General features: G+C 42.4%; 1 protein-coding gene across 4 annotated transcripts; it reads right to left on the bottom strand.

Annotated features, from left to right (window-relative positions):
- Positions 1–4004: 4004 nt before the first annotated feature.
- Positions 4005–24326, bottom strand: fam193a (family with sequence similarity 193 member A). 4 transcript variants are annotated; one of them, XM_071914456.2, is made up of 23 exons: positions 23952–24326; positions 22131–22205; positions 21335–21577; positions 17559–17734; positions 17229–17396; positions 16031–16277; positions 15675–15799; positions 15107–15254; positions 14890–14964; positions 14716–14790; positions 14486–14598; positions 13945–14187; positions 13500–13656; positions 13116–13265; positions 12068–12355; positions 11119–11341; positions 10644–10949; positions 9742–10024; positions 8987–9173; positions 8317–8556; positions 7325–8219; positions 4937–5018; positions 4005–4792 (listed from the first exon to the last, which is right to left on the bottom strand). In XM_071914456.2, exons 1-23 carry the CDS (start codon positions 24171–24173, stop codon positions 4699–4701), a joined length of 4815 nt encoding a protein of 1604 aa, XP_071770557.2. In that variant the 5' UTR covers positions 24174–24326; the 3' UTR covers positions 4005–4698. The 4 variants fall into 4 exon arrangements, with proteins under 4 accessions (XP_071770557.2, XP_071770556.2, XP_071770558.2 ...); XM_071914455.2 differs by having other exon boundaries at positions 10596–10949; XM_071914457.2 differs by lacking the exon at positions 22131–22205 and having other exon boundaries at positions 10596–10949.
- Between the last annotated feature and the right edge of the window lie 63 nt (positions 24327–24389).

Raw genomic sequence — 24389 nt, forward strand, 5'->3', positions numbered from 1 at the left:
ACGTGTGTATGTGTGCACAGTGGAAAACCCCTTCCCAGCATAGCCTGAATGGGCACGCTGTACTGTGACAGCCAGATTCCCAGCTGTTGTGCGGCTGAAGCGAATACTACAAGGGTTCTGAAGAGACCACTGAGACTGCGGCTCAGGTTACATCCAAACCCTAACAACTGCTTTAGGATCAGCTAGTGACTAAAAAGTTTAGTCAGTCTTAGAAGTATCACTTTGACATAAACAGCGCAGCAGGCCGTGAATCAGTTGTCATGAGGTTGGTTTAAGCACAGGAAGCTGGACATCCCCTGTTAAAAAGGAAGTAGGCAGTTACAGTACACAGAGAAGACGCAGATGAAACGCCAAACAACTCCTTTTGTGTGTGTGTGTGTGTGTGTGTGGGTGTGTGTGTGAACACGCCTTTTATATTACATTTGTTTCTTGATCAGATAATTGCACATTTACATAGACCACATATATTTTCAGTTGCTAAATAGAAAGTAGAAAGTCCATTCTGGATCTCATTTGACATTTTTCTGTCAACCCCATCCTTATCACAAATCTCAAAATCAAATATTCTTTGAAGAAAAAATGTGATTGAGTAAAAAGTATTTTCTGATCTGTTTACCAGTACCAGTACTGCTGTTTTTTTAAGAATTCAGAAAGATCGTGCCTTTGTCCATGGAACAAATTCTGGTTGCCTTTAGTTGAGGATTAACACGAGTGTTGAAACCCTGATTGTGTCAAGATTGTGTCAAGGGACTGGTAAGGAAAACAGACAGAAAGGTTTCAAAGTTGGTATATCACCCAAGTCACAGAGTCTCTAAATGACAGAGGGCATCACATGCTAGCTTACTCATCGGCAGACTGGGGAAGATATTTGTGGTTGAATTAGTTCCCAACACACTTATTCATTTGCATACACATCAGTGCGGCTCCAATTCATGTGCGTACTCAAAAAGCACACTGAATGACCTGTTCCGATTTTGTCTCTAAAGGGCAACTGCAGTAGCTTTTCTATTGGACAGCCACCGATGCGTGTTCATTCACTGATAAAAATGCACATAAAGCCCCATAAAGCCATGGGCTGGCTGCCGGGGATTCTCCCCCACCAGCACAACACCTACACTTCTACAAAGACAGGGTCTATTTGTGAAAGCACATCCACACACACACAAAGGCACTACCCACCCATCACAGAGTGGAAAAAATAGGTCACACACATCCCCACCCGGGTGTCAGGGAACTTTTCTCAGAAACAAAGACATGAATTAATAAGAAAAGTCAGGTGATAGTGGTAGACCAGTTCCTGTTGCAAACAGGTTTCAAAGCATCAGGAGGTGGCTGTCATACACCGAACAGATTGGGAAAAACTTCAGCCTGACACTTATCCAGACAGATACAGAATGGATAGATTTGGCCTTTAATCTCATGTGTATCCAAAAAGAATGGGAATTTCCCGTCATCACAAGGGAATTCCCAAAAAAACGCAGACGCTCTCTGGTTTATTTGAAAGTGGAGTGCTGCAGACTACCAAGAGCAGATCATTTTAAGGTGATGTACGTGGGGTGAGGCGGTCGGCATTAATGCTGACTGCTTTTGTTAGTCTTTTTTTATAAGGAAGTCATTGGCATCGGCCGTCAAAAAAACACCATTGTGGCTGACTGTAGCCAGGAAGCACGGGGGGGGGGGGGTTTCCCTTTATGGAAGTGTATGTGATCCTGAAGTGCTCCAGGCGGTTGACAATGAAAAGATCAGCCTTCTGATTACAAGCTACAGGCAGCTCTGATCCCTTCTAATAATCCCATTGGCGCTCCCCCCTGTCATTGTCAGACCTTGCCGTGTGCAGATTCCATGGCACCATTGTGTTTTCCTTTATCAGCCAAGACAAGTTTCACAACAAAGGTCAAATCCAGGAAATATCTTGTGCTGGCAAAATGGAGAGTTCTTTTAATAGGTGTAGTCTTTTATTAAAGCCAGCTATCATCAAATCGGGGAACAGGTTGTACTTAGTGCGTTGCAAGGTGTCTCTGCAATGGAAAATGGTGTAGTAATTATAATCTCTCTTCAAAGAGATCAAAAACACACAAATCTGTGCCATTTTCTTGTAATCATAACCCGAATTTGCCTCTCAGAAGTGTAGACTCTTTTGTCTACGCTTGCCGAGCTCTATACGGCATTTGACTAAATGTGGTAGCTCCAATCTTACATCACTGGTGACTGAGAGTGAGCGCACTATACAAACAGCCAGACAGTCATTCATACCTGAAATAAACCGTGACTCATATCTGCTGTGGTGGCTCTCACAAACCAAAACCTTTTGTCTTCTGTGTTGGTGTACATTTCCCACATTTCTCTCATTCACCAAATTTGTAAGAGTGGTAATTTTTCATAGTGAAATCCCTTGGTTTTAAGAAACTGTCGCTCTTGGAAAAGTAAGAGGAAGTGGTGGAGAACATTATTGCGACTCACTTCCTCTGGCACATAACCCATTTGACTGTCAGCTGAAGATAGTAACATACTGTACTGTACTTTAAATTAAAAAAAAAAAAAGATAAATCCATCATAAGGCTACACTATAAATAATGCTTTTGTGTCAAGAATCATGCCACATTAAGAATTAGGCACAGTATAATTCTGTATTATCTACGAAGAGCGTAACATTTTTCATGAACACGATTGAGCTTTAAAGTTTTAAAAGCATCAGTCACTTATAACACTGTTATATGTTTCTTGTTGCAAGTCTTTCTTCGTAGTAAAAATGAAAGTATGAACTTATGTGAATGTTCTGTGTGCTACAGGAAGTGTAAGGCAGCTCTTTACCCTCATGTGTTTGAAAATGTGTACAGAGGTTTTAGATACTACAATGGATTAAGGGTATATATGGCACATTGAGGGTCAAGAATAGGGTTTTCTTTACCTTTACCCACTGTATTTTGAAAACATTGGAGGTAAGCAGTAAGTGAGGCACTATTTGGCAATATATATAGCAGAAAAGGAAGTTCAAAGATCATAGATAGACCTCAAAAAGTTCCCAAAAATATCTCCATATGCCTCTAGTAAGTTTCTTCTTAAGTTAAAATAAAGTTTTGCTCTGGTGGAGAAATATAAGAACACTAACAAGAGCTTTTAACACAGCTGATCTACACTTTGTCCTGACAGTAGTTACAGAGCAGAGCGAAGCGTATGTAGTAACTCATCTACATCTAGATAAGTCATAACCTGACCTCATTTCATGCGCATTTTACCCTGAGGGAATGCACTTGATTTCATAATTGTCTCAAAGCAATTTTCCCTCAAGTTTCATGCGTATACATTAAACAGAGCTACATGTAAATGTCTCAAAGTGGACCAATGGCAGCTACCTTTTCTTTACGTTCTTCGCAAATGAAACCGAACCCTTTACGATCCACATGACTCAGTTACAGTGGCCTTACAGATCGATTATGACTGTCAATTGGTGGAGTTCCCAGAAGGAACGTGTATTTGAGGGTGTGACTCACTCTGCAACCTTGTGGGGCCGCAGACCGGCATAGAGGCGCAACAGTAATGTTAATGTGATAACATTCCCTCCATAGCACAAGCTACAAGTCTCATGGGCATGATCATGTTGAACAACTGAGGCCAACTGAGTCAATTACCAAAGATGGAAGGGATGATGAGCTTCTCACTTCACTTACCCTGTATTTAAGTGTCTACTATCTGGATGTGTGTGTGTCTGTGTGTGTTGTTTTAATTGTCCATGTCCTTTATTGACAATTTCTACTGCATGTAGGAAATAAGGTTTGACACAAGACACATATCCTGCCATACTACTGTATTCCATCTTTCAAAAAAGAAAGACAAGATTTAATATTACTTAACAATATGTTAAAAAGTAGCCAGTTTGGCTTCAGTGTTAATACAATATACACTCTATAACAGATTGATAGTGTGAGTATTGTTCTTTTTCAATTTCATTCTGAAAGTATTCTGATACAAGCTGGCTACAGGTCAAAAAGAAAGAAAACAAAAACTGTAACTGGTACACTTTTACTCAACAGTTTGTTAAACAGAACTGAAAAACCAAAAAAGAACATTGTCAAGTATTATGCCTTCCTCCTCTCTGTGAAATAAGTTGGTGGGGGAGCAGGGAGTGGAGACCAGCTGACCAAGCCCATTCCCTTGTCAATTATGTTGATGAGATGCCGTGCTAGGAACAACTGGAAACAATGGGATAGTAAGCCACAATAACTCAATTACAGCTTTTAATTCATCACATTTCTCATTTTTTGTTGTTTCCATTGTGTCTTTTTTGGAAGGAAACCATCCAAACATAGTAAGCATCTTTTGACTACAGGTAAGCCAATATAAGAAAATAATTTCAGACCATGGCTTTTTCAGTCAAGAGAAATGCCCAACTCAGACTAAAAGCACACAAGCACGCAAGGAAAATTAATCAGATAGAAAGTAGCATTTTGTGTTTTTTTTTGTGTGTGTCATTTCATTTCATTTTTGTCTTAGTTCTGCAAGAGGATCAGTCCAGATGGGTTTGTGGTGGAACCACACAGCGACAACAAAGCAAGGCAGCATGGGTGTGATTTGGGCACAGCGGGAGAGAGGGTATGGGAGGACAACAGTTGGGTGGTGGAGGAGGGATAGGGGGACATGTGGGTGGGTTCGGCTGTTAGGGTACTGATTGCGTCCTGACACAGTCACTCACTAACACCCTCAATGTGCGGCAAACGTAGCTTTCTTCAAACTAAAGTTTGACCAGTTGATGGAAAGCCGTTGACGGGTCTGCCGGGCAGAATCCAAGCAGAACCTGGAGAGACAGAGACAGATTAACCGTGTGAACAGCTGCTGCACCACTTCAGTCTTAAAAGTAAAAGGCTGATGTCAAGAGAAAGATTTCTAAGATGTCCTATCAGGTCTTTATGCAAAGTGTGTGTTACCACAATACACATACCTTTTGAAATATTCCACTTCCCTCTCAGTCTCGTCCATTTCAGTACTATCCAGATCGATGTCTTTGGGCAGGAACACATCATCTAAAATGAAATAACGTACATCCATGAAGGTGGCTCCTATTTCCAATATTTTATATTTATTGTTTATTACTGTATTGTACAGGTTTATTACAGTTATTTTCCTTCTTTTCCTATGTTTTTGTAATTTCCCGTGAGATGGTATATGACACAGATGTGAAATTTAGCAAAATAACAGATAATGGTGGTGACTTGCTACACAACAAATATGACTCCAATCCACCAGATGGTGGCTCTATAATTAAAAGGTAAAATATTTTATGCTTTAAAAGGCCATAACCATAAGATCACACTGTGTGATTGTCACAAAACCTGGTACACACATTTAGCTGATAGCTCTACAAGTTTTTTTGCCAACAGGATCACCTAAGTCTAATGGATTTTCCAGCATTTTTACTTGGGAAACGGTTTTCTCCTTAAGGCTTTTTCTTTTTACCTATCCACACCAAACTTGCAGCATATCATTAGTGGACCTACAGACACAAATGGTCTATAAAACAGCACAATCTGACAAACATCGCAGCTATAAACTTTGAGAGAGGGTGAGGCCCTCTCTCAAAACTGACCATTTTTCTGACTGACACAAAACTTGGTATATACTGTATGTTCAGCTGAGATCATCAAGCATGTCTGATTCGACATTCCAACATCATCCCATAGGGGGTGCTACAAATAACAAAAATACATGACAGTGTTTCCAAATGCAGTCCTCAAGTACCCCCTGTCCTGCAAGTTTTTGTTCCAGCTCTACTCTTGCACACCTGATCCACTCAAGGGCTTCATGCCAATTGGTTGAGCAGTAGAAATAGATCTACCTGAACAGGGCTGGCATGAAAGTGTGAAGCCCTTAACTGGGTCAGGTGTGCAACAGTGAAAAAAATGGAACAAAAACCTACAGGACAGGCAGTACTTGAGGACTGAATTGGTAAAAACTAGGACTATATATTAGCCAAAATATGAAGTTTGGTTGTGATAGATTAAAGTAGGCACGATGTATGACATAATAATTATATAATACTATAGCTTGTAGATTAAGATGCATGTGTATGAAACCTGGCTTATCTTGTCTATAAATACATTTCAAACATATGTCCCAAGTTTTTGCCCCCTTTGGCCCAAAGGGGGCGCTATAGTGACACATTCTAAAGGCCATATCGCTCACATCGAAAGCACAATTGGCACAAGACTTGGTACCCATAACTAACTATCCATGCTCTACAGATTTCCCTCTTGGACCACCAAAGTACGCCAAACAGAACTACTTTATAAGCAAAGTCTGAAGATGATTCCTTTGTTCGAGTAGATATATTTTTTCCAAATGTTAAATGGATCTAATTAAACACTTCAAATGTTCTATTACCATCTTGGTATCCTTTGTATGAACAATAAACCAACCCTTATAAGCTATGAAATGTCTGTCAAAGTATGCTCATCCATCTTTTAAAGTATGCTTGTCAAATGATGATCATACCATACTCAAGGGGGCTAGCAGGAGACTATGAGATGATGACAAAATGTCAAGTCCAGGGGAACCCATATTGCCAATTCCAACGCCTACTGCGTATTTGTAATTGTGAGACTGATTTTGTTGAACAGGCTGAGGCCATGTCCAATAGGTTTTCAGAGAGAGCTTACAAACCCAGGGTGATTAAGCAGGCTTTTGACAGAGCACAGTCACTTGAGCGGGATACTCTTCTTCAAAAAAACATCAGACGCAAGCCTGCACGTCAGTCTCGTCCATTTTTTGTCACCACATATAGTACACATGCTGAACAAATCAAACGGATCGTTAAAAACAACTGGGCCATCGTTGAGAGTGACACTCTTTTGAGTAAAGTTTTCCCTGAACCCCCTATTATTTCTTTTAGACGCGCCCCCACTCTTAGGGACAGGCTCATGCATTCATATCTTCCAGCAGATAAAAAAGGTACTTGGTTGACCAAACCGGTTGGCACTTTCAAATGTATGCATTGCCCTCACTGTGATGTTATGCAAACTAAATGTTTTGTTGATGCTAGCACAAACAGAACTTATAAACTTAGTGAGTTCATTAACTTAACTGTAACACTGCTTTTGTCATATACCGTCTGTCTTGTCCATGTGTGGAAGGCTTTTTCTACATAGGTTTTTAAATGATTTAGCCACTACAATAAAGGCTTTTTAAGCATTTTCTTCCTCATGGTTATATTTTTATATTTGGAGTGCCTGGACTGTCCTTTTGTTTCCAGGGGAACCCATATTGGATATAAAGTTACTGGTTTTTGCAGTGGAAACATCACCAAATCTTTGTGGATCATAATAACACCAACCTATTGAGTTGTTCATCTTGTCCCCTTTCTTCTTCTTGTTCTTCTTGGTCTTGCCCTTGGGCTGTGGGGACTCTGCAGTGGGAGGTTTGCCATTCTGCTGGGTCTGCTCAGGTTGGGAGGCTGGGGGGGGAGACGGGGAGGGATTTGACACAGGTGGACTTCTCCTCTCTTCCTTTATCTGGATCTGGGGCTGCTGCTGCCTCTTTCCACTGGCACCATTGTTATTACTCCTTTCCTCCTTCCTGGGTTCAGTGGTTGGGAGAGGGGCCAGGGCCTCGGCAGCCCTGATTCGCGTTGCTTTGGTGTCTGGTGTAGTGGTGGTGGTGGTGCCATTAGCTAGCTTTATTGGCACATCTGAGTTCTTGGGCATCTCTGGGGCTTTCTTTACAACAGCCTCGCAAGCGGCCGTCTTGGTAGACTGTTTGGCCTTAACTTTACTGTTGACCTCAGGCTGAGATGTAGAAGTGCCATTGTGGAGGGTGGCTGGAGAGTTGGGGGTGGTAGTCTCAGTAGCAAACGCCTTCTCGCTGGTGCTTTTTGGGCTGTGTTGTGTGTTGGGCCGGGGTATGGGGTCAAGTCTGGGCTCCTTGTGGTCAGGGAGGCGGATGAGGGTTTGGAGGAGCTGCGACTTGCCATTCTGAAGGTTTTCTAGAACGTTCTGAGCCGTCTGTTTGAGGGGCTGGGGGTTGTTTTGAGGGGGAGCGGTGTTTTCCTTAGCTCTCTCTTTCTTTTTCTTCTTGGCAGCGCGGAGGTGCTGCAGCTCCTGCAGCCGGAGGAGTTCCCTTTGGAGTTCTGCCTCTTCCTCCTCCTGCCGCTGCCGCCGCAGCTGCTCCTCCAACAACTGCTGCTCCTCCCTCTCACGGGCCTCTGCCTCCAGGCGCGCCTTCTCCTCCATCTGAAACACAAACAGAGTTTCAGCGTTGTTGTGATTTAAATACTAACTGAATGATTCATTTTAAAAGACCTCTGAACTGTTCAGGAAGGACAGTTACCTTCTTTTGTTTATGCCTGGCCCGTTTGGCTGCCTTAGAGCTGGAGGCCGGCTTATTATCTGCACTGTTGATGAACTGGAGCAGATCCTCTACCCGCCTGTGGTCCTCCACCCCTCCATCTCGTTCCAGCACTGGCTGCTGCTCCTCGCGCTTGGGCTGCTCCTCCTTCCGTTTGGTCAGACGCAGGCGCAGCTTCTCCCGCATCTCTGCATAGTTACGACTGGTAGGAGCAGCTGGGGGCTGGGATTAAACAGAGGATACAAGCAATAATGTTATTTTCTGAAGGAATTTTGAATGTTGTAAGTACGTTGTCAGTAGCCCATGTGCCATGAGCCCAGTTTTTGTTTTTTGGATTATCAAGTGTGGGTGGGATCAATTCACAATGTAAATTTAGTCAAACTCAATACAATACATTTTAATTTGAAACTAAAAATAATTTAAGGCAGAAATGAAATTCAAATGAGAAATTTCACAACAAAAAAAGTCTCTGAAAACAGCAAATGCAAGCTCAAAAAACTCTTAGAACTGAACTTGTCTGTTAAGACTGCATTCACTTTGGAATAGACAAAATCAACCTACATAGGGTTTGGATCAAGTCAACCCGATCAAATCAACTCACCTGTGGTGAGTAAACAAGTAAATTTCCATGTGTGATACGTGTGTGTCTTACCCCGCCATGGCCAAAGAACTCGCAGTAGCAGCAATCACAGTACTTTCCTTCCTTCTGGTTGGTGGAGGTGGAGGTGGAAGAGCTGTGCTCAGAGCAGCTGTCCTCATCCTGGCTCTCCTCACCATCGTAGGCCTGGTGCTCATATGCCCCATTCCCCTCACAGCGATGGCCTTCACAGTCAGGATCACTGAAAAGGTTGAAACATAAAATGAACTCCTATCAAAACCAGCCTCATATTGATGGGTCCAGTGATTCACTGATTTGAGTCGATGCACCAGGCTTAGTGTCTAAGATAGGGATGCATCGATTCAAACTGCTTGTATCAGGCAAAATTTGGGAGAGAATCATAGCTAAATCGAAGCTGGCTTCTCTCTACTGGAAAAGTCCAATATGACAGGCATATCTTTTTTTATTTTAGCACCTAATAATGTAATTCACTCTGTGTGCGTTTCTCTCTCTCTGAGTCCATGTGCTTCTCTCTGCGAGTGTTGTCAGCCTAGTGAAAGTTTGCATCATGCGTTCCCCCTGCCCCTCCCTCAAAGAATCAAATCATATTGAATTGTTGGCTGCTTAAAATGTATCTTGCATTGAATCGTTGATTCTCTATTGAGATTTGTATCAACTTGGTACACTCATATCATTTTTTGATTTAAAAATGCAGGGTGCTTTGTTATCCACCAATACAGACCTACCATACATCAGACTGATAGGTCTGATGTATGGTAGGTCTGTATTGGATGTGGTATGGGACTGACCTGCAGACGCTGGGCGGGGCACTGACAGGACCCTCTGCTGAGGAGGCTGGAGGCTCGGCGGGGGGCAGGCACAGACCCTGGTGGGCCTCCACGAAGCCTGGGGCTGGTGTGGCCATCTTTGGGAAGGGCTGCGATCCCATTGTGGGGAGGTGTGTGGTGGGTGCTGGGGGCAAGGCAGGGCCCGAGAGCGGAGGAAGGGAGGCCAGTCCTGTGGAGCTATTTCTAGGGGCGACTTGGGTGGATTGCCTATGGTCCTCTGTACCTAGATTGTGAAATACATCATCTAGAGGAGAAAAAAGATATAATGGATGAGAACTCAAAGATAAGTGATGAAATAAGATATGCAGTGGCTTCATTCAAGTCTACAGCACAACAATAACAGAAAAACATCACATATGCTTCCAATATCCTACCCACTGAAAGTCATCAGGAAGCAACATTTTCTGTTGTTGGAGTATATCATCAGCAACACCAAATTTTCATGTTTATCACGTTTGTGTTGTATATGTTGACTGAAAGGTCCAGGGAGTTTAAACTTAACCATTACCTAAAACTATGAACACAGAAGTCTAATGAAAACCCTGCTGAAGCTCAGGAGAAGCCGTTGATGAACAGCAAGCACCAACATGCCCTCGTCCCACCACAAAATTATCATTAAGGGTGAGTATTCAAAATTTCAACTGACTTGCAACAATTAAATAGCAATAACATTTTCCTTCATTGTTATTTCATTGACCATCACACCACAATATTAACTGTAATCATGATACACTTTCTCTCTGGCCTAGAACGGCAATCATGAAAAAAAGCCCCAGCAGTACCAACCTAGCAACTCCTCCTACCTCCTATATTACCTAAAGAGTTGGGTCTTTTAGATGCTAGGTGGATGGGTGGGTTATTACTTGACTGGACAGTGGTGGCAGTGCAGGACACAGAAGCTGTGGAGGCTGAGGTGGCCATCACCACTCGGTTGGCCTCCATGAAGGCATCCTGGAAATTGTAGAGACACTTCTTCTTGGCGCCACTCTTCTTCTGCTCTTTGGCTTCTGAAGAGGAGGAGGACGATGACGACGACGATGACGAAGATGAAGACGAGGAGGAGGACGAAGGGGGGAGAGGGGTAGGCAATGAAGGGTGTTCCCCGTGGGGGCCGATGGATGTGGTTGGGGGGAGGGGGACATCAGGGAGGGGTGGTCCAAGCATGTCACCTGTTGAAAAACAAATGATGTGACAAGCTGATCAGCAAGATACTAGCCTTAACAAAAACTTAACACTTAAACTTAACAGTCTTTGACTTGCTGTGATGATTTTAGCTTAATTTGTGGCCATTTCTGGCCGAGATAATCTTCAAAGAGATTAACTGGTCCTAGCTCTCACCTGGCAGGGACTCTGGCAGGAGCACAGATGGGTTCCAGCTTTTCATCACAGCAGCATCCCACAAGTTCTCAAACTTGAGCGAGAGGCACTGCAGTGAGCTGTTCCAGTCACCAGCTCCACCTGCTCCGCCAAAGCAGTTCTGGTAGACGTGCTCTGGTAACGATGGGCTGAAGGCCGGCTGCTTCGCCACCGAGTGGTTTGATGTCGGGGTCGGGGGGAGAGGCTGAGGACAGGAGGAGCAGGGCAAGTTACGTTAAAAAAAGAAATCATGTTATTAGTTTGAGAATATGAAATTAACTAATTGGAGGCTGCATATTAAACAGCTTTAGGCTGCAAGAGCCCCCCCTAGATTGGATACAGTGTGACCCCTTGTGGCAAAAAATTCAAAATCGGACAAGCAAAAAATTAGAATGAAACTAAGCTCAATAATTCTTCCTGGAACCTAAACAAAATCCCCAATGAGGAAGGAAATGTACCAATAATTTTTCCCTGGTAGAAACTATCAAAGATACCATCTAGTCAGAGGAAAAAACACTGTACAACCCAGTATCAGGGCAACTGCTAATTTAAGTTTATCTTTATGAGAGTTATGTTAAAAAAATAAATCATGTTATTAGTTTGGGAATATGAAATTAACTGATTTGAGCCTACATATCATACAGATTTGGGGTGCAAGAGGCCCCCTAGATTGGATACAGTATGACCCCTTGTGGCAGAGATTTTATATTACACAAGTGAAAAATGAAAATAAAACTAAGCTCAATAATTCTTCCTGGAACCTAAAAAATCCCCAAACAAAAGGAAAATATTTTTTTTCCCTGGTAGAAACTATCAAAGAAACCAATTTTTTTACCATGTAAGGGGAAAAAACACTGTACAACCCAGTACCAGGGCAAATGCTAACTTAAGTCTAGCTTTATGGGTGTGTTGGGTCGAGGAGGATGCTCACCTTGTTGTGTGCGAGAGGAGGACTAGGAGGGTAGAGTGTGGGGTGCAGTAAGGGCCGGGGGAGGTGAGACAAGTTGTGCAGGGGCAGGTGGCCGTGGATGTGGGGGTAGAGGTGGAGGGCAGGGTGGGCAGGCGGGGTCTTGCTGTCTGTGAAGAACTGGTGTCCAACAGCAGGGGGAGGCGTAGTGTGGAGCCGACTAGGGGGCAGGCATGTAGCAGGGCCCAGGGTGGGGGAGCTGGGGTCCTGGTTGCACACATGGCACTCGCAGGCATGCTGGACCTGTTCTACCTGGGGTGGCAACACAGACGCAAAACAGTAGGGATGGGATGATATGCTTTTCTCACGATACGCGATATGGGGTTCACGATTCGATACAACCGCGATATGATGTAATAAATAAAAGTTCAATGACAACAAAGTATCATGTGCAGAATTATGTTTATTTCCGAGCTACAAATCTTTCTAGCAATGCCCTGGGCTTGCTAGAATGTAAACAATTTGTAAATGTCATTACAAAGTGAAAATAATAACATTTCGATGGAGAGCTTGTGAATTTGTGACGGGCAAGCCATGTGACTTGTGATTACTACAGCAGAATAAAATGTAGCTAATATTGCGATTCATTTTTCTGCCCCACGATACATATTGTCACATTTTTGTATTGCGATATATTGAATTTCAATATATTGTCCCATCCCTACAAAACAGTGTAGTCTACTTTCATTCTGGAGTGCCTACTCCTCAATGTGGGAAAATTGCCCAACTGCAAAAAAAACCCAACCTATAATTTAGTGTATGTGGAAAAGGAAATGGCATCGTGACATGTTTGAAACTAGACTTAAACCAAAAAAAATGTCTATTGTCTCAAGAGCTATGAAAAGAATCTTCAAGGAAATACTGTGATGGTTGTCATTCTCTCATTTAACCATACAGAGGTATCGGTATATGTTATGGAATAAACAGTAATGACTGTGTATATGGGACAGTTTCATCCAGTTCATCTCCACGCAATTGTGGCAGTCAAAGAGCATTAAAAGTGTGGTAATACCTGTTGGTGGTTGTAAGACGGTGGAGGACTGTTGCTCTTTCCTGAGGGAAGCTCTCCCTGCTGCCCTGGAGGCTCCCCGCCACTCTCTCCATCAGCCTCCTCCTCATCACCCTCTGATGAACTACTGCTGCTGCTAATGCCATGAGGAGACTGGAGGCAAAAAAGTGTAAATAGGACAAAAGAGACTGGATTAAGGAACGGGTAAGGAATGGCAGAGAGAGAGAGAAAGACCATATTTGAGCACAAGCAGGCTTATTCATGATCCATTTCCTTAAATAACTCGGTGATCATGAACTACAACGTGATCATCCAGGAACTTGGCAGGGAAATTCATCATCACACTGGGGCATTCCTGGAGGTAACACGCTACCGTGTACAACTCACCCCTTCCTTTAACGCCACATTCTCCCCTCCCCCGTTGAGCTCATTGTGGAGGCCGTTCACAGTAGCCGTCACAACACCATTGTCCTCATAACCACTCATAGGGTAGATGTCTCCAAACTTGGTCGACAGTGGAGGCACTTCGTCGTCATCGCTAATACTGTATTGAGACAGAAAGGAGTGGTGAGGTCAAGGGAAGGTGAAAGAGGACACATATGTTTCTAGGTGTCCTCTACAGTTGTGTATTTCAGATGAAATGATACTGACAAATGATGTCAATGATGACAATGATGTTTCATTTCATTGTAAAGCTTATGTTTATCATTTAGCTTTAGGGAATGTAAACATAGAGTGCTAAAACCAGGTCGTTATTCTAAACCGTGCCTAAAAACATTTATGTTTTAAAACGTTTATGCCCATTGGACAGGACAATGGCTGGTTGACTTACAAGGTGTTGGCATCCCCTTCAGGCAGAATGAGCCGTGGATGCTGCTGAATGGTGATGGGGGAACTGGAGTTGGAGCCGGACGCTGAGCTGCCAGAGGAGAGGCTGGGAGGGTGCACCTCTGCCAGGTAGTCCCGGGGAGGTTCCCCTTGCAGGGGCAGCTTGATGTGGAGGTCCTCAGCAATGGGAGAGTCCATGATGCCACATGTCAGGATGTGGGAGAGACTACAGTCATCACATGTGCACCTGTTGGGGAGGAAAGGGGCTAAGTCATTGGCAGTGATTCAGGAGTTGAAACCATATATGTAGAACACAAACACTTGATTCCGATTCTTCACACCCTTTATCTCACTAATTGGGCGAGGCTGGGGCACACACTGTTTAGATTGGGGTTGGGCTCAATTCCCTTCAACTCAAATTGAGAATAAATTCTCTGTCATTAACCAATAAATGTCAGTTACAACTTACCTTCTGAATAGATTGCATTGAAAGTGAATTGACCCCAGGCCAGATTTTGACATAACGGCGAAACCTGAAAACTCACCTTCTTCGATAATTGCAGTTTGGACAGTCTGGAATACTCAGACGAGAGGAGAGCATTCTCATAGTGTCTGTGAAGTTGTTATCTCCAGTGATGGACTTCTTACTGTTGGGTATCTACAAAAAACAACAGAGAAATAAAACAAATTGCTCAGAAGCAGAGAAATTCTAAATTAAATACTTTGTATTCTTCATAAAAATCTACCATGATGACTTCATATCCTTGTATTATACCTGTTCTTCTATAAATCTTCTCTGCTTAAAGAACTCCCAATCCTCCTTCAGCATTCGCTGCTTAGTCTTCAAAGTCTGGAAATGGGCAGATATGAAAAGAACATACACTTCCATAAATCTAAGACACAAAAAAGATATGATTGTTCTGAAAGATACATTTTTAAAATCTCTTACATTTTTACTAATCAAAGACTTGTGTGGTTCTGTTCTTTGGTTGGTGAGACTCTGACCCTCCACCTTAAAAAGCAGCTGCAAAAGAGTCACATGCATAAATCAACAATTATTTCTCAACCAAATGCCATCTTCATGTAAAAATAATTTTATTTTCTGTATCAGATGTGTGCAGTTTGCGTTAAATTTTATATATTGTCAGAAGGGGAGTCTTGTATACCTGTTCATCCACATAGTCATCAATCCTCTTCTCACACTCCTGCCACTCAGCAGCCACTGCAGCCATTTCCTGCTGCAGCTGCTGGTAGCTTTCTAACAAGGTCCTGTACATATCCTCACTGTATGAATCATGGGAGGCCGTGCCATGTCTGAACAAAAAGGATGCACAAGAGATCAATCATTGACCTACTAAGTGCTGGCTGGTCCAGGGAAGAAAGCCACTCATTTGTTAGCAAACATTCACTCACAGAGGTGATGATAATGTCAAATACATATGAGGTAAGACTTGCAAATGAAGTGAATAAAGGAAAATGGGTACTTTGGGTATTTCCACCTATATTTTCCCTATTTTATGTCTTAAAGGTTATGATTTAGGACAGAGTCCCTTTAACCTTATTCAGCAGTGGGTTTGAGCAAGTAATGCAACTGAATTACACAACATGACATACTGTACACATGGCACAACAGTCTAGTTTGGGTCTAAAATAGCAGAGAAATTATAAAAGATGAGTGAACAACTCATAATGCAGTATTTTCCTTTAAACAACAGTTGTAAAACAATGTCTTACTTCAGCTGTGCAACCAGTGCAGGTAAACTGCTGTGCAAGATGGGTTCAGAGAACACCAGATTCTCAAAAAGGTGCTTGTTGTGCAGCTCCCATGTCACCTGGAATTTCTGGAGGTGCTCATTCTCCTGAGGAAAACAAAAGGTTTTGGATTATAGCTGAAGCAGAGGCAGCAGATTCTGTAAGATAGCTGTGTATGCGGTGGATATGTCAGAACCTCAGACTGAGTGTGACCACGTTACACTTTCCATTGCAAAATGAGGGAAAAAAACAAAACATTGCCTTGTGAAAATGTGACTTTGATGCCACCTGCAGGACAGTTACAACAGCATCTCTGTGTACAAGAAGGGCCAACTAACCAGGGTGAGTAGGAAGCTGCTGATGGTGCGTGCAGCTTGGCAGAGGGCGCTGTACTCCTCCAGCAGCAGAGAGATGAACTGGTGAGCCTGAGGCGGGCCCTGGGCTGCAGCCATGGTCCCTGCTGGCCCTGTAGCCTTGGAGCCAGCAGACAGGTGCTTCAGCAGCCGCACCTTCATTTCCAAGACATATTCACGGGCCTGCTGCTCCAGCCGTTGGTACAGCTGGTAGGGGTCCTTCGCACAGAGTCTGCAGGAGGGGTGGACAAAAATACACCGTAAACAAAGCATGAACTGCACCTTTTTGCACGGGTAAAGCCAAAGTTAGCCGAAAAATTAAAAGTGCAACAAGTATGAATTTTACTCTCCAATAGCATAAAATGACCATAATAAATCTGCGGGGTTTGATAGGGTTGTTGATCAATACCAATGACTCTACAATTACTTCACCAGCTGCTGAGATTTCTGGTTTTCAAAACTCACTTTTCAGGCTATACTCTGTTAGGAAACAACGCCTCCACACACAATCCCACTTTTGCCCCACTTCTGGAAAGGTTACCATGCCATGTACATTGCAAGACTACAAGAAATTCCCATTTTGATTTGTTCAATGTACACATCAGAACCATATCCAGCAAGTAACTATGGGGCATTTGGAATTTACTCCTGGAAGCTAACTTTTTCCATCAGCACAGCTCACTGAGGGTTGGGCCACGCTTACTATCCATCTACAACTTTTCATCTAGCTTTAATTAAAACAACAAGGAACTGGTGTCCTCTGGATGACATCATCTGGTGCACAATCTTGCACTCAAAACTAACTCTTAAACCAAACACAGATGAGCAAAAGTGTTTATACTTTGAGGAAATATGTGAGATGTTGTATAAAATATATCATCTTTGGTTTTTGGTAAAGTTCCCCTAAAGAAAGTCACCCGCCCACATTGGCTGAAACTGGTGACCAAGTCTTCTCCCATTTCCTCCAATCGTGTCATAGGAATTAAGTGATCACTCAAAGAAATGACAGGGAGGGAGGGATGGAGGAAGGATAGGAGAAACTGAATAAAATAGTCCAGTGCAAAGACATTGATAGCAGCCAGGAAAATAGGAATACGTAAGGTGAATGTGAGGTTAAAAGGAAGAGGAGAGTAAGAGAGACAAGGAAGGAAGAGGAGATTATAAGCCATGCTTGTGGTTCTACCTGTCCACCAGCTCCTTCATGCCCTCCTTGTCTCTGTCCAGAGGCTGGTCATGGTCGTCTGCCAGTGGAGTTCCTGTCTGGCGGTAGATGCAGCGCACCAGGTAGCGGACCTCCGACCAGTGGTTCTGCAGCTGCTGGGACTCCCTCTCTGATTCGGCAGAGATCTCCCTGTCATTAAGGGCATAAAGTCACAAATGTCACACAACATTCAAACACAAAGGAGAAGAAAATTTAGTGAAAATGTACTTGGCGAGTACATTTAAAGTGGGGGCCTAAGAAAGAAGGCAATTAAGGATTACTGGGATTCAGTGTGAATCACTCTGAACTGACCGTCTCTCGTTGCAGGCCTCACAGCTGCACACTGTATCAGCAGGCATTGGTGCGGTGAGGTCAGGGGCAGGGAGCATGGGTAGTGTAGGCGCCGCAGTGGTCAATCTGTCCCCTGTGGCTGGTTCCTGCCCCAGGCTTCCATTACCCACGGGCATGTGCAACAAGAAGTCCTGGCTCTGTGGAAAACGGGGAAAATGTTTTATTTTGTTGAAATACTGAACAATCTTTGAAGGTTCTTCAAGATATAATTGAGTAGTGTTTCTAAGACAGCTTTTGACAGTTTTGTTTCTAGAGACTTAAATATTGATGCTACAATGACATGATGTTTATCAAATGAATAAGGAGATCCGAGGGTCTCTTTATAAGTCAATATGTAACACCTGAAACAGAACCACAATAAAAAAAAAGGAATGAAAATACCATGTTTTGTCTATGCACAATATCCAATAAATTAGATTCTGAGCTTTCCCAAAAATGGCTATAAGTGATTCCATAGCAAAGGGCAATCTAGGAGGTAAAATAATAAACATTAATCATTCAGGTTATAAAAAATGAAAAAACAAACAAACAACGGTATAAAGTTCTACTAATCTCCAGTTGTACTATATGATGAGCTGAGAAGTGTGCTTTATAGCAAAATGACATCTATTTATGCTCATTTATTTTGGTTAGATGATTATAAAAGAACTGAGATATGTCTGACAAAATTGCATTCTATGTGGCAAAATGTATCTGTGAAGCCTGGGCAAAACAGTAATGTACTTTGTGTGATGCCTACGTTTGTTGAGGAATATGTTTGTTATACACGCATATTGCAACGTGATATATCCTCTAAGACCATGTGGGCTGGGTACCTTGGCTGCATAACACTGAAATAAAATCGATGCAACTCAGATCACTACTACTATACTGATAGACAGTACCATAGTTTTACATTTATTGTTCCTCCATTTTACTTTTTACATATGACATGAAATCAACTTCATAGCCAGATTTTTGCACAGGAATATGGTAATTATCAATAGGTGCTGGGGGAGAGGCAGTGTGCATGAGTGGAATAAGTGAAACCTTGGTGACTTTCAAAAACTCCACCTACCACCTGTTAACACCAAAGTGCTCTGGTAGCACAGCGTTGTTGTAATTAACGGAATCGCTGAACAAAAAAGTTAATTCATGCGTTGACTTATCCTTAGTTGACTTCCTGGTATGTGGATGTACAGCGTATCAGCTTCGAGTTGGTTGATGCTTATTTGACTACTACTGTATTGCCTGGTGTACAAGCACACACTGTATTTCATTATGCAGGGCTCTTGGGGCTCTGCACGCCTTAACAGTGCATACTGTAATTCCCCAGAACACTGAGCATGGCAAAAAGCGTTGCAAACAAACTAACGAAAAAATGAACGAACTAACGTGCAAGAGACAGAGCCCGGCTGTTATAGAAGTACTCCACCCAAGCACTTAATAATGGGATACATACGTATACAGTATGGGATATACGTGCGGACTTGAACATTTCATGTGTGTTAAGAAAAGAGGAAAACACAGCAAGAGGTGCAGAAGAGAAACAATTCTGACAAAGGATGGGCAATATTTTACCACAAGCTTTTCCATCTACAAGTCAAACTCTTCATTAGTATGTGTCAATATACAGGAATTTAGACTGTCAAATAATCTGGATTTTATCTTTAAGGCTGTCAAGGGTCAAGAGCTATGATAAACCAACAGATTTTGGTGAGCATTACAAGTTCCATGGTAAATTCCTTCTATAGAGATATGCTCTATATGCAGCCATTTTTGTAATATTTCTGAATTGCAAGTCATTTTGTGATAGGCCACACCCACGTGTATCAATCACACCTATCTTTGTATATTGATCAATACTTGGGCCTACAGAATGTGTTGCTGTAATTCATATAGGCGTTTGGTGTATGGTTTTTAGACTAGGTTCATGGCTCTTTAATGTGGACGATGCCCAAAATGCTACTGATATGGCAAGAACACAGTACAGTACAGTAGCCACAAGAATATGGAAGTAGTGATGAACATTAGTTTTAGATTGTGCTTCAGGAATGAATGATGGAGACTGAATCTATCTCTTCTATACTGTAGATCACTGGTTTGAATCCAGCTCATTACATGTCATTCTCACTCACTTTCCATTAAAACACCAATGTCACAAAAAGGATCCTCAAGGAAAAACAAAACAAAAAACAATTAGTTAATGGAAACAAAGGTGAGCCACCTCCTTTCAAATTGGGCAGGTAGACAAAAGTTGTTACAAATCACTGGGCATACAATTAATCACAACCAATAATTACACCATTATAAGCACAAACCAGAGGAAGAAAAGCGACTTTGTATTCCAGTAAAAAAAAAAAAAAAAAAAAAAAAAACAGTACTACTGTTGAATCACAAGATTTTTTCTAGAGCTGAATTAGCCCTTACAGAGACACAAGCTGACAACATAGCATGGGCCTTATAATATATAGAGGCTCTTTATACAAAGAAGCATTAGCATTCACTTAGCCATCAGGGAAACCACATAGCATAGGCCTGAGAGGCTGTTTACAGTGTATATTTCACTCTGATATGTAAAGAGAAAGCAAATCTACAAAGCAGGGAGAAAGATTCAATGTATTCTTCGTGTATGAAATTAAAAACTATCTAATCCATTACCTCGTTCTGTGAACAAGATATCAACTTGTCTATTCAGACTAAATCAGCATACTTCAAACAGGTTTTCAATAGTGCCATAGCAATAGCATGACCACTGTTTCCCAAGTGCATTTGTTTAGCCCGCTAGCTAAAAACAGAGGTGCCCAGTAAACACAGGAGCTACACCATCCACTGTCACACTGAACAGCTGTGTAAAGCCCTTCTCAGACAGAGAAGGCAAAAAGCCATTTTGCCATTCACACTGCCTTTAGTAAGCCATCAATTTGCAGCTTGTACCCTTTCACACACAAATCACTACTGCTTTTGTTGCTAAGCAACGCAAGACATGCACAAGCGTTTGTTTACACTGACCAGCTGTTAAAGATGGCGTCGACTAAAGAGAAGTTTTGTTTACCTTTGACATCTTCTTTGTCTGAAAGCGCGGTAAGGCAATGGAAGTTACACTTACAGCTATTAGTAATGCAGACCAGTCTTCTACAAAACTTGACCGCAGCCAGGAGAAGATATCACGCAAAAAAGGAGTCTTCAACGACACCGATATCTACAGGCACAGGCTAGTCCAAGCTTCTAATTGGTTATTTTCACAATATAGCGTAAAACGTCATAACAACACATACCGTGTAATGCACAAGAAAGTCGTCTATTTAAAGTAGTCCTTTCACACAGCTCCAAAAGCTAGCTTTGAAGCTGCTTCATGACTAGGTCGGAAGGCGGCTTATTGGTGGTCTGAAAAATGCTGGTCTAACCCTTTCGCACAGAACTCAAAGCCACCAATAAGCCGGCTTGAAGTTAAATTGCCACTAGATTCCATACGGTTCTCTTCAGATATGTGGCATGTCAATGCTGGGACAGGTAAGATCTGGAAGGGGTGGGACACCGCTAAGAACTGGAGCATTATCTGATTATACGCTGAATTTACACCATGCCACACATTACTATGAACTCAAGCACTTTCAAGGCCTTCCATTTACATCCCAAAACTTTTAAAGCCTTTCATTTTTTTCTAACTTCAAGAACAACCTTTTTCCCCACAACTTTAGCGATTTTTCAAGGCTCCTTGTCATTTACACCCCCATAATTATCCCCTGGTGACTCACCCCCAACGACTGCTCCAGAGCAGTGTGGCGGTCCTCCTTCTCCACTGTGCGCCTGCAGTCAGGGCAAACCCACAGAGGCAGCTGGAGGGCACTGGGGGTCTTGGTGGGCTGTGATGTACCATTCTGGCCCGAGACCCCTGCCTCTGAAGGCAGGACACTGTCTTTGCGCTCACATCTGCATAAGAGGCAGCGGTCACCAGCTGTGTAGGGAGCCCGCTGGTTCAAGCCAAAGGTGAATGGGGTCTGTGGTGGATATGGTAATGGCAGGAAGCAGGGAGAGAAAGAGAGTATGCAGCCACTTCAGCATTTTTGAGAATCAGGCAACACTTTACAGAAAGTTGCTGTTAGCCTGTGTGATTACTGCTATCAAATAATAAAGCATATGACAGGTAATGTACTGTGAAAGAAAAAATACTTGTACACATTTGTAAGTGACCTGCATAGAAATACAGTTGATCCTTTCAGTTATCAATGTTACAGTAACAATGACAAGTGACAAAACATCAAACCACTGAAGACTGTCAAACCAAACCCTTTCTCTCAAAATTATGCGCAAGACTTCACTTGAGTTGAAGTAAGAGTAAGTTTTACAACAGCTAGAATTAATTTTACGGAAAATGCTTTGAACCATCACTCACGTGTTGCAGTACGGCTAAATGCTAACAGAAGGCTGCCTCTGATTTCTCAGTACTATAACACTGGTGTAAAAAATTGTGCCAAGACTGAAATGAGTCTTGTAAGTGATGAGTTAGACAGGCTTCTCAAACACCTGAACGTTCCCCTTAAATAAATTTACCTGAAGGACTCCAGAGAAGTCAGCATTCACTGGCCCCTCCGAAAATTGTGGTGTAACGTTATTGTTCATTGGGACCTGGGGGACACAAACGGCCCAATGTGAACGCACACACCAACCACTTCCCACTCATTAGCACCAAAGCACTGGATCAATTAGAGGACTGTCTGAGGAATGTCCGACTATAGCGTCTGTGTCACGGCATGGATTACCCCTTGGCATTGATTTGGTTTGGAGGGATTTATGGTTGATTTGACTCTGGGTGAGTGGGCTAATTATAATATGCTAATCACAGTTCACAAGCTGTGTCTCTGTGTTGGACAGGCAGGACAGCAGATAATAATAAAATCAAGTTTGGAAATTACTGAAGTGATAGGCAGGTAGACCACCATCTAAATATGATGGTGTGACTACATTTGGACATTAACAGTCAAAATAGATATGATTTTGATTTGGAATGCAAGAACCAAAAACAGGTTAACATTGAATTGTCAGCTGTTATAAAACTGCAGCAAATGAATATCATGTCACCTTACCAGAGAAGCTATATCAATAAAAGGAAATAAACAGTACACTGTTTGGAATTGTCAAAGCGGTCTTTGTGACAATAACTAATAATGCATGAAAATCTAATACACCACTTAAGAGTTTAGCATTTGCTTATGATGGAGAATGGAGGTTATTCTCATGATGTCTAAATTGTTATAGATTTGTTGGACGGCAAGGGTCAACACAGTTGAATATGGAGGATTATTTGTTAAGCTGTACGTTTGTTTATAACATAAACATAGTCATGTTTGCTAAGTGGAGAACGTCATCTTTCTGACTACAACAATGAAATACACAAGAAAAAAAATAAAAAGGCACTAACGCACAAGACTGCCATGCAGAAACATGAAGACAACTGGTAAATAGTAGGGTTGTGTTAGGGCCGTATGAGCTGACTATCAGTTATCTAAAATGTTTTGCACAATTGAATTCACAGTGGCAAAAATAAGAAAGACCTAACTTACTAGCTAGTTACGTATCGAATCATCATCACTTGGTTGGCGATATAAGTTAGTAAATTGCAGTCAAATGTCAAAGAAACTAACGTTTTCTGCTTGTGATGTTAGCCTAGCTAGCGTAACACAGATATTGTTGTAGAGCAAATATGTGTAACTAAGCTAACTTAGGCAAATTACGTTTGTTAGATAGTTTAGCTAATGGACTGGCAAATATAGCCAAGTTAAATTCAGACTAAGGTTCGTATACTGGAAATATTGGAGGGTCAGCTTGTAAAAAAAATCCCATCAAAGCCAAGCCAAGGCCCGTTAGGACTGAACTTGTTAGTAGTGTAACAATTAGCATTAGCTAACGTTAGTCTGTGCAGACTGTAGGCCAACTCTGCTGAACCAAATGTTATTAACTTACTGGATAAGCTTGGTTTAGTTAATGTTATCTCCTTGTACCTAGAACGCATCAATTATTTTGACAATATAATACTGTCCTACTGTCAAAGTTGTTAGTTTGAGCTAACCTACAATAGCTTACGCTAACGATGGTAGACATATCGCTAGGCCAGGATATAACTAATGTTAACGACAGTTAGTTACAACATAATAATGCCAGTTTAACCACTTAGCTATATAGCCTGCTAACTAACGTTGTAGTCGACTAAGTATAATAACCATAGCGTTAATTAAGCCTGTTAATTTCTAGCTACCTAGAGGTTAGTTAGTTGCCTTCCCGCATCAGTCTCAGGCCCAAATCAGATTTGTGTGTCGTTGATATGTTGCTAACCGCCCCGGGTTTGACATCCAACGAGAAACGTTACACTCTTACCTCTCCGTTTAAGCCGGCCATGGACCCTATATTCCCATTTCCAGCGCTGCCAGGTGTTAAAAAGCTGACGACAGAAGCAGGTGTTGCTGTTCCTGGAGAACCTAGGGCCGAGGCAACCCCGGCCTTGCCACCACTGGTATTGCAGACAGTACTGCAGCTACTGCCACCGCCCCGCTTGTTCTTCCTGCGTTTAGCTCCTCGTTTAGCATCGGTTGGACTCATTTTTTCCACAAGAGAACAGAGACAACTTGCCGTCCAGAATTGGCAGGGTCTCAAGTGGAATGCCTGGCACAAATACTCCGATATAATTACCGGATAGCAATTTTAGAGACTCCCAAAACGACAGACACTCAGTACCATCAAAGTGCAAGCCGACTTGATAGATTCCAATATGGCCTCTGGCTGGACTCCTCAGCCAGGCTTGAGCTTGCGTTCCAA

Source organism: Centroberyx gerrardi, chromosome 3 (genome assembly GCF_048128805.1).
Source record: "Centroberyx gerrardi isolate f3 chromosome 3, fCenGer3.hap1.cur.20231027, whole genome shotgun sequence".
In the NCBI taxonomy this organism is placed as follows: domain Eukaryota; kingdom Metazoa; phylum Chordata; class Actinopteri; order Beryciformes; family Berycidae; genus Centroberyx; species Centroberyx gerrardi.

Bases quoted from the DNA above. Each gene is read 5' to 3' on its own strand.
- fam193a (XM_071914455.2), bottom strand. From the start codon at position 24,173: ATGAGTCCAACCGATGCTAAACGAGGAGCTAAACGCAGGAAGAACAAG. The intron at 21,578-22,130 runs GTAAATTTATTT...TATCCACCACAG, and splicing joins ACTTCTCTGGAGTCCTTCAG to ACCCCATTCACCTTTGGCTT. The intron at 14,791-14,889 runs GTAAGAGATTTT...GCCCATTTCCAG, and splicing joins AGTCTTTGATTAGTAAAAAT to ACTTTGAAGACTAAGCAGCG.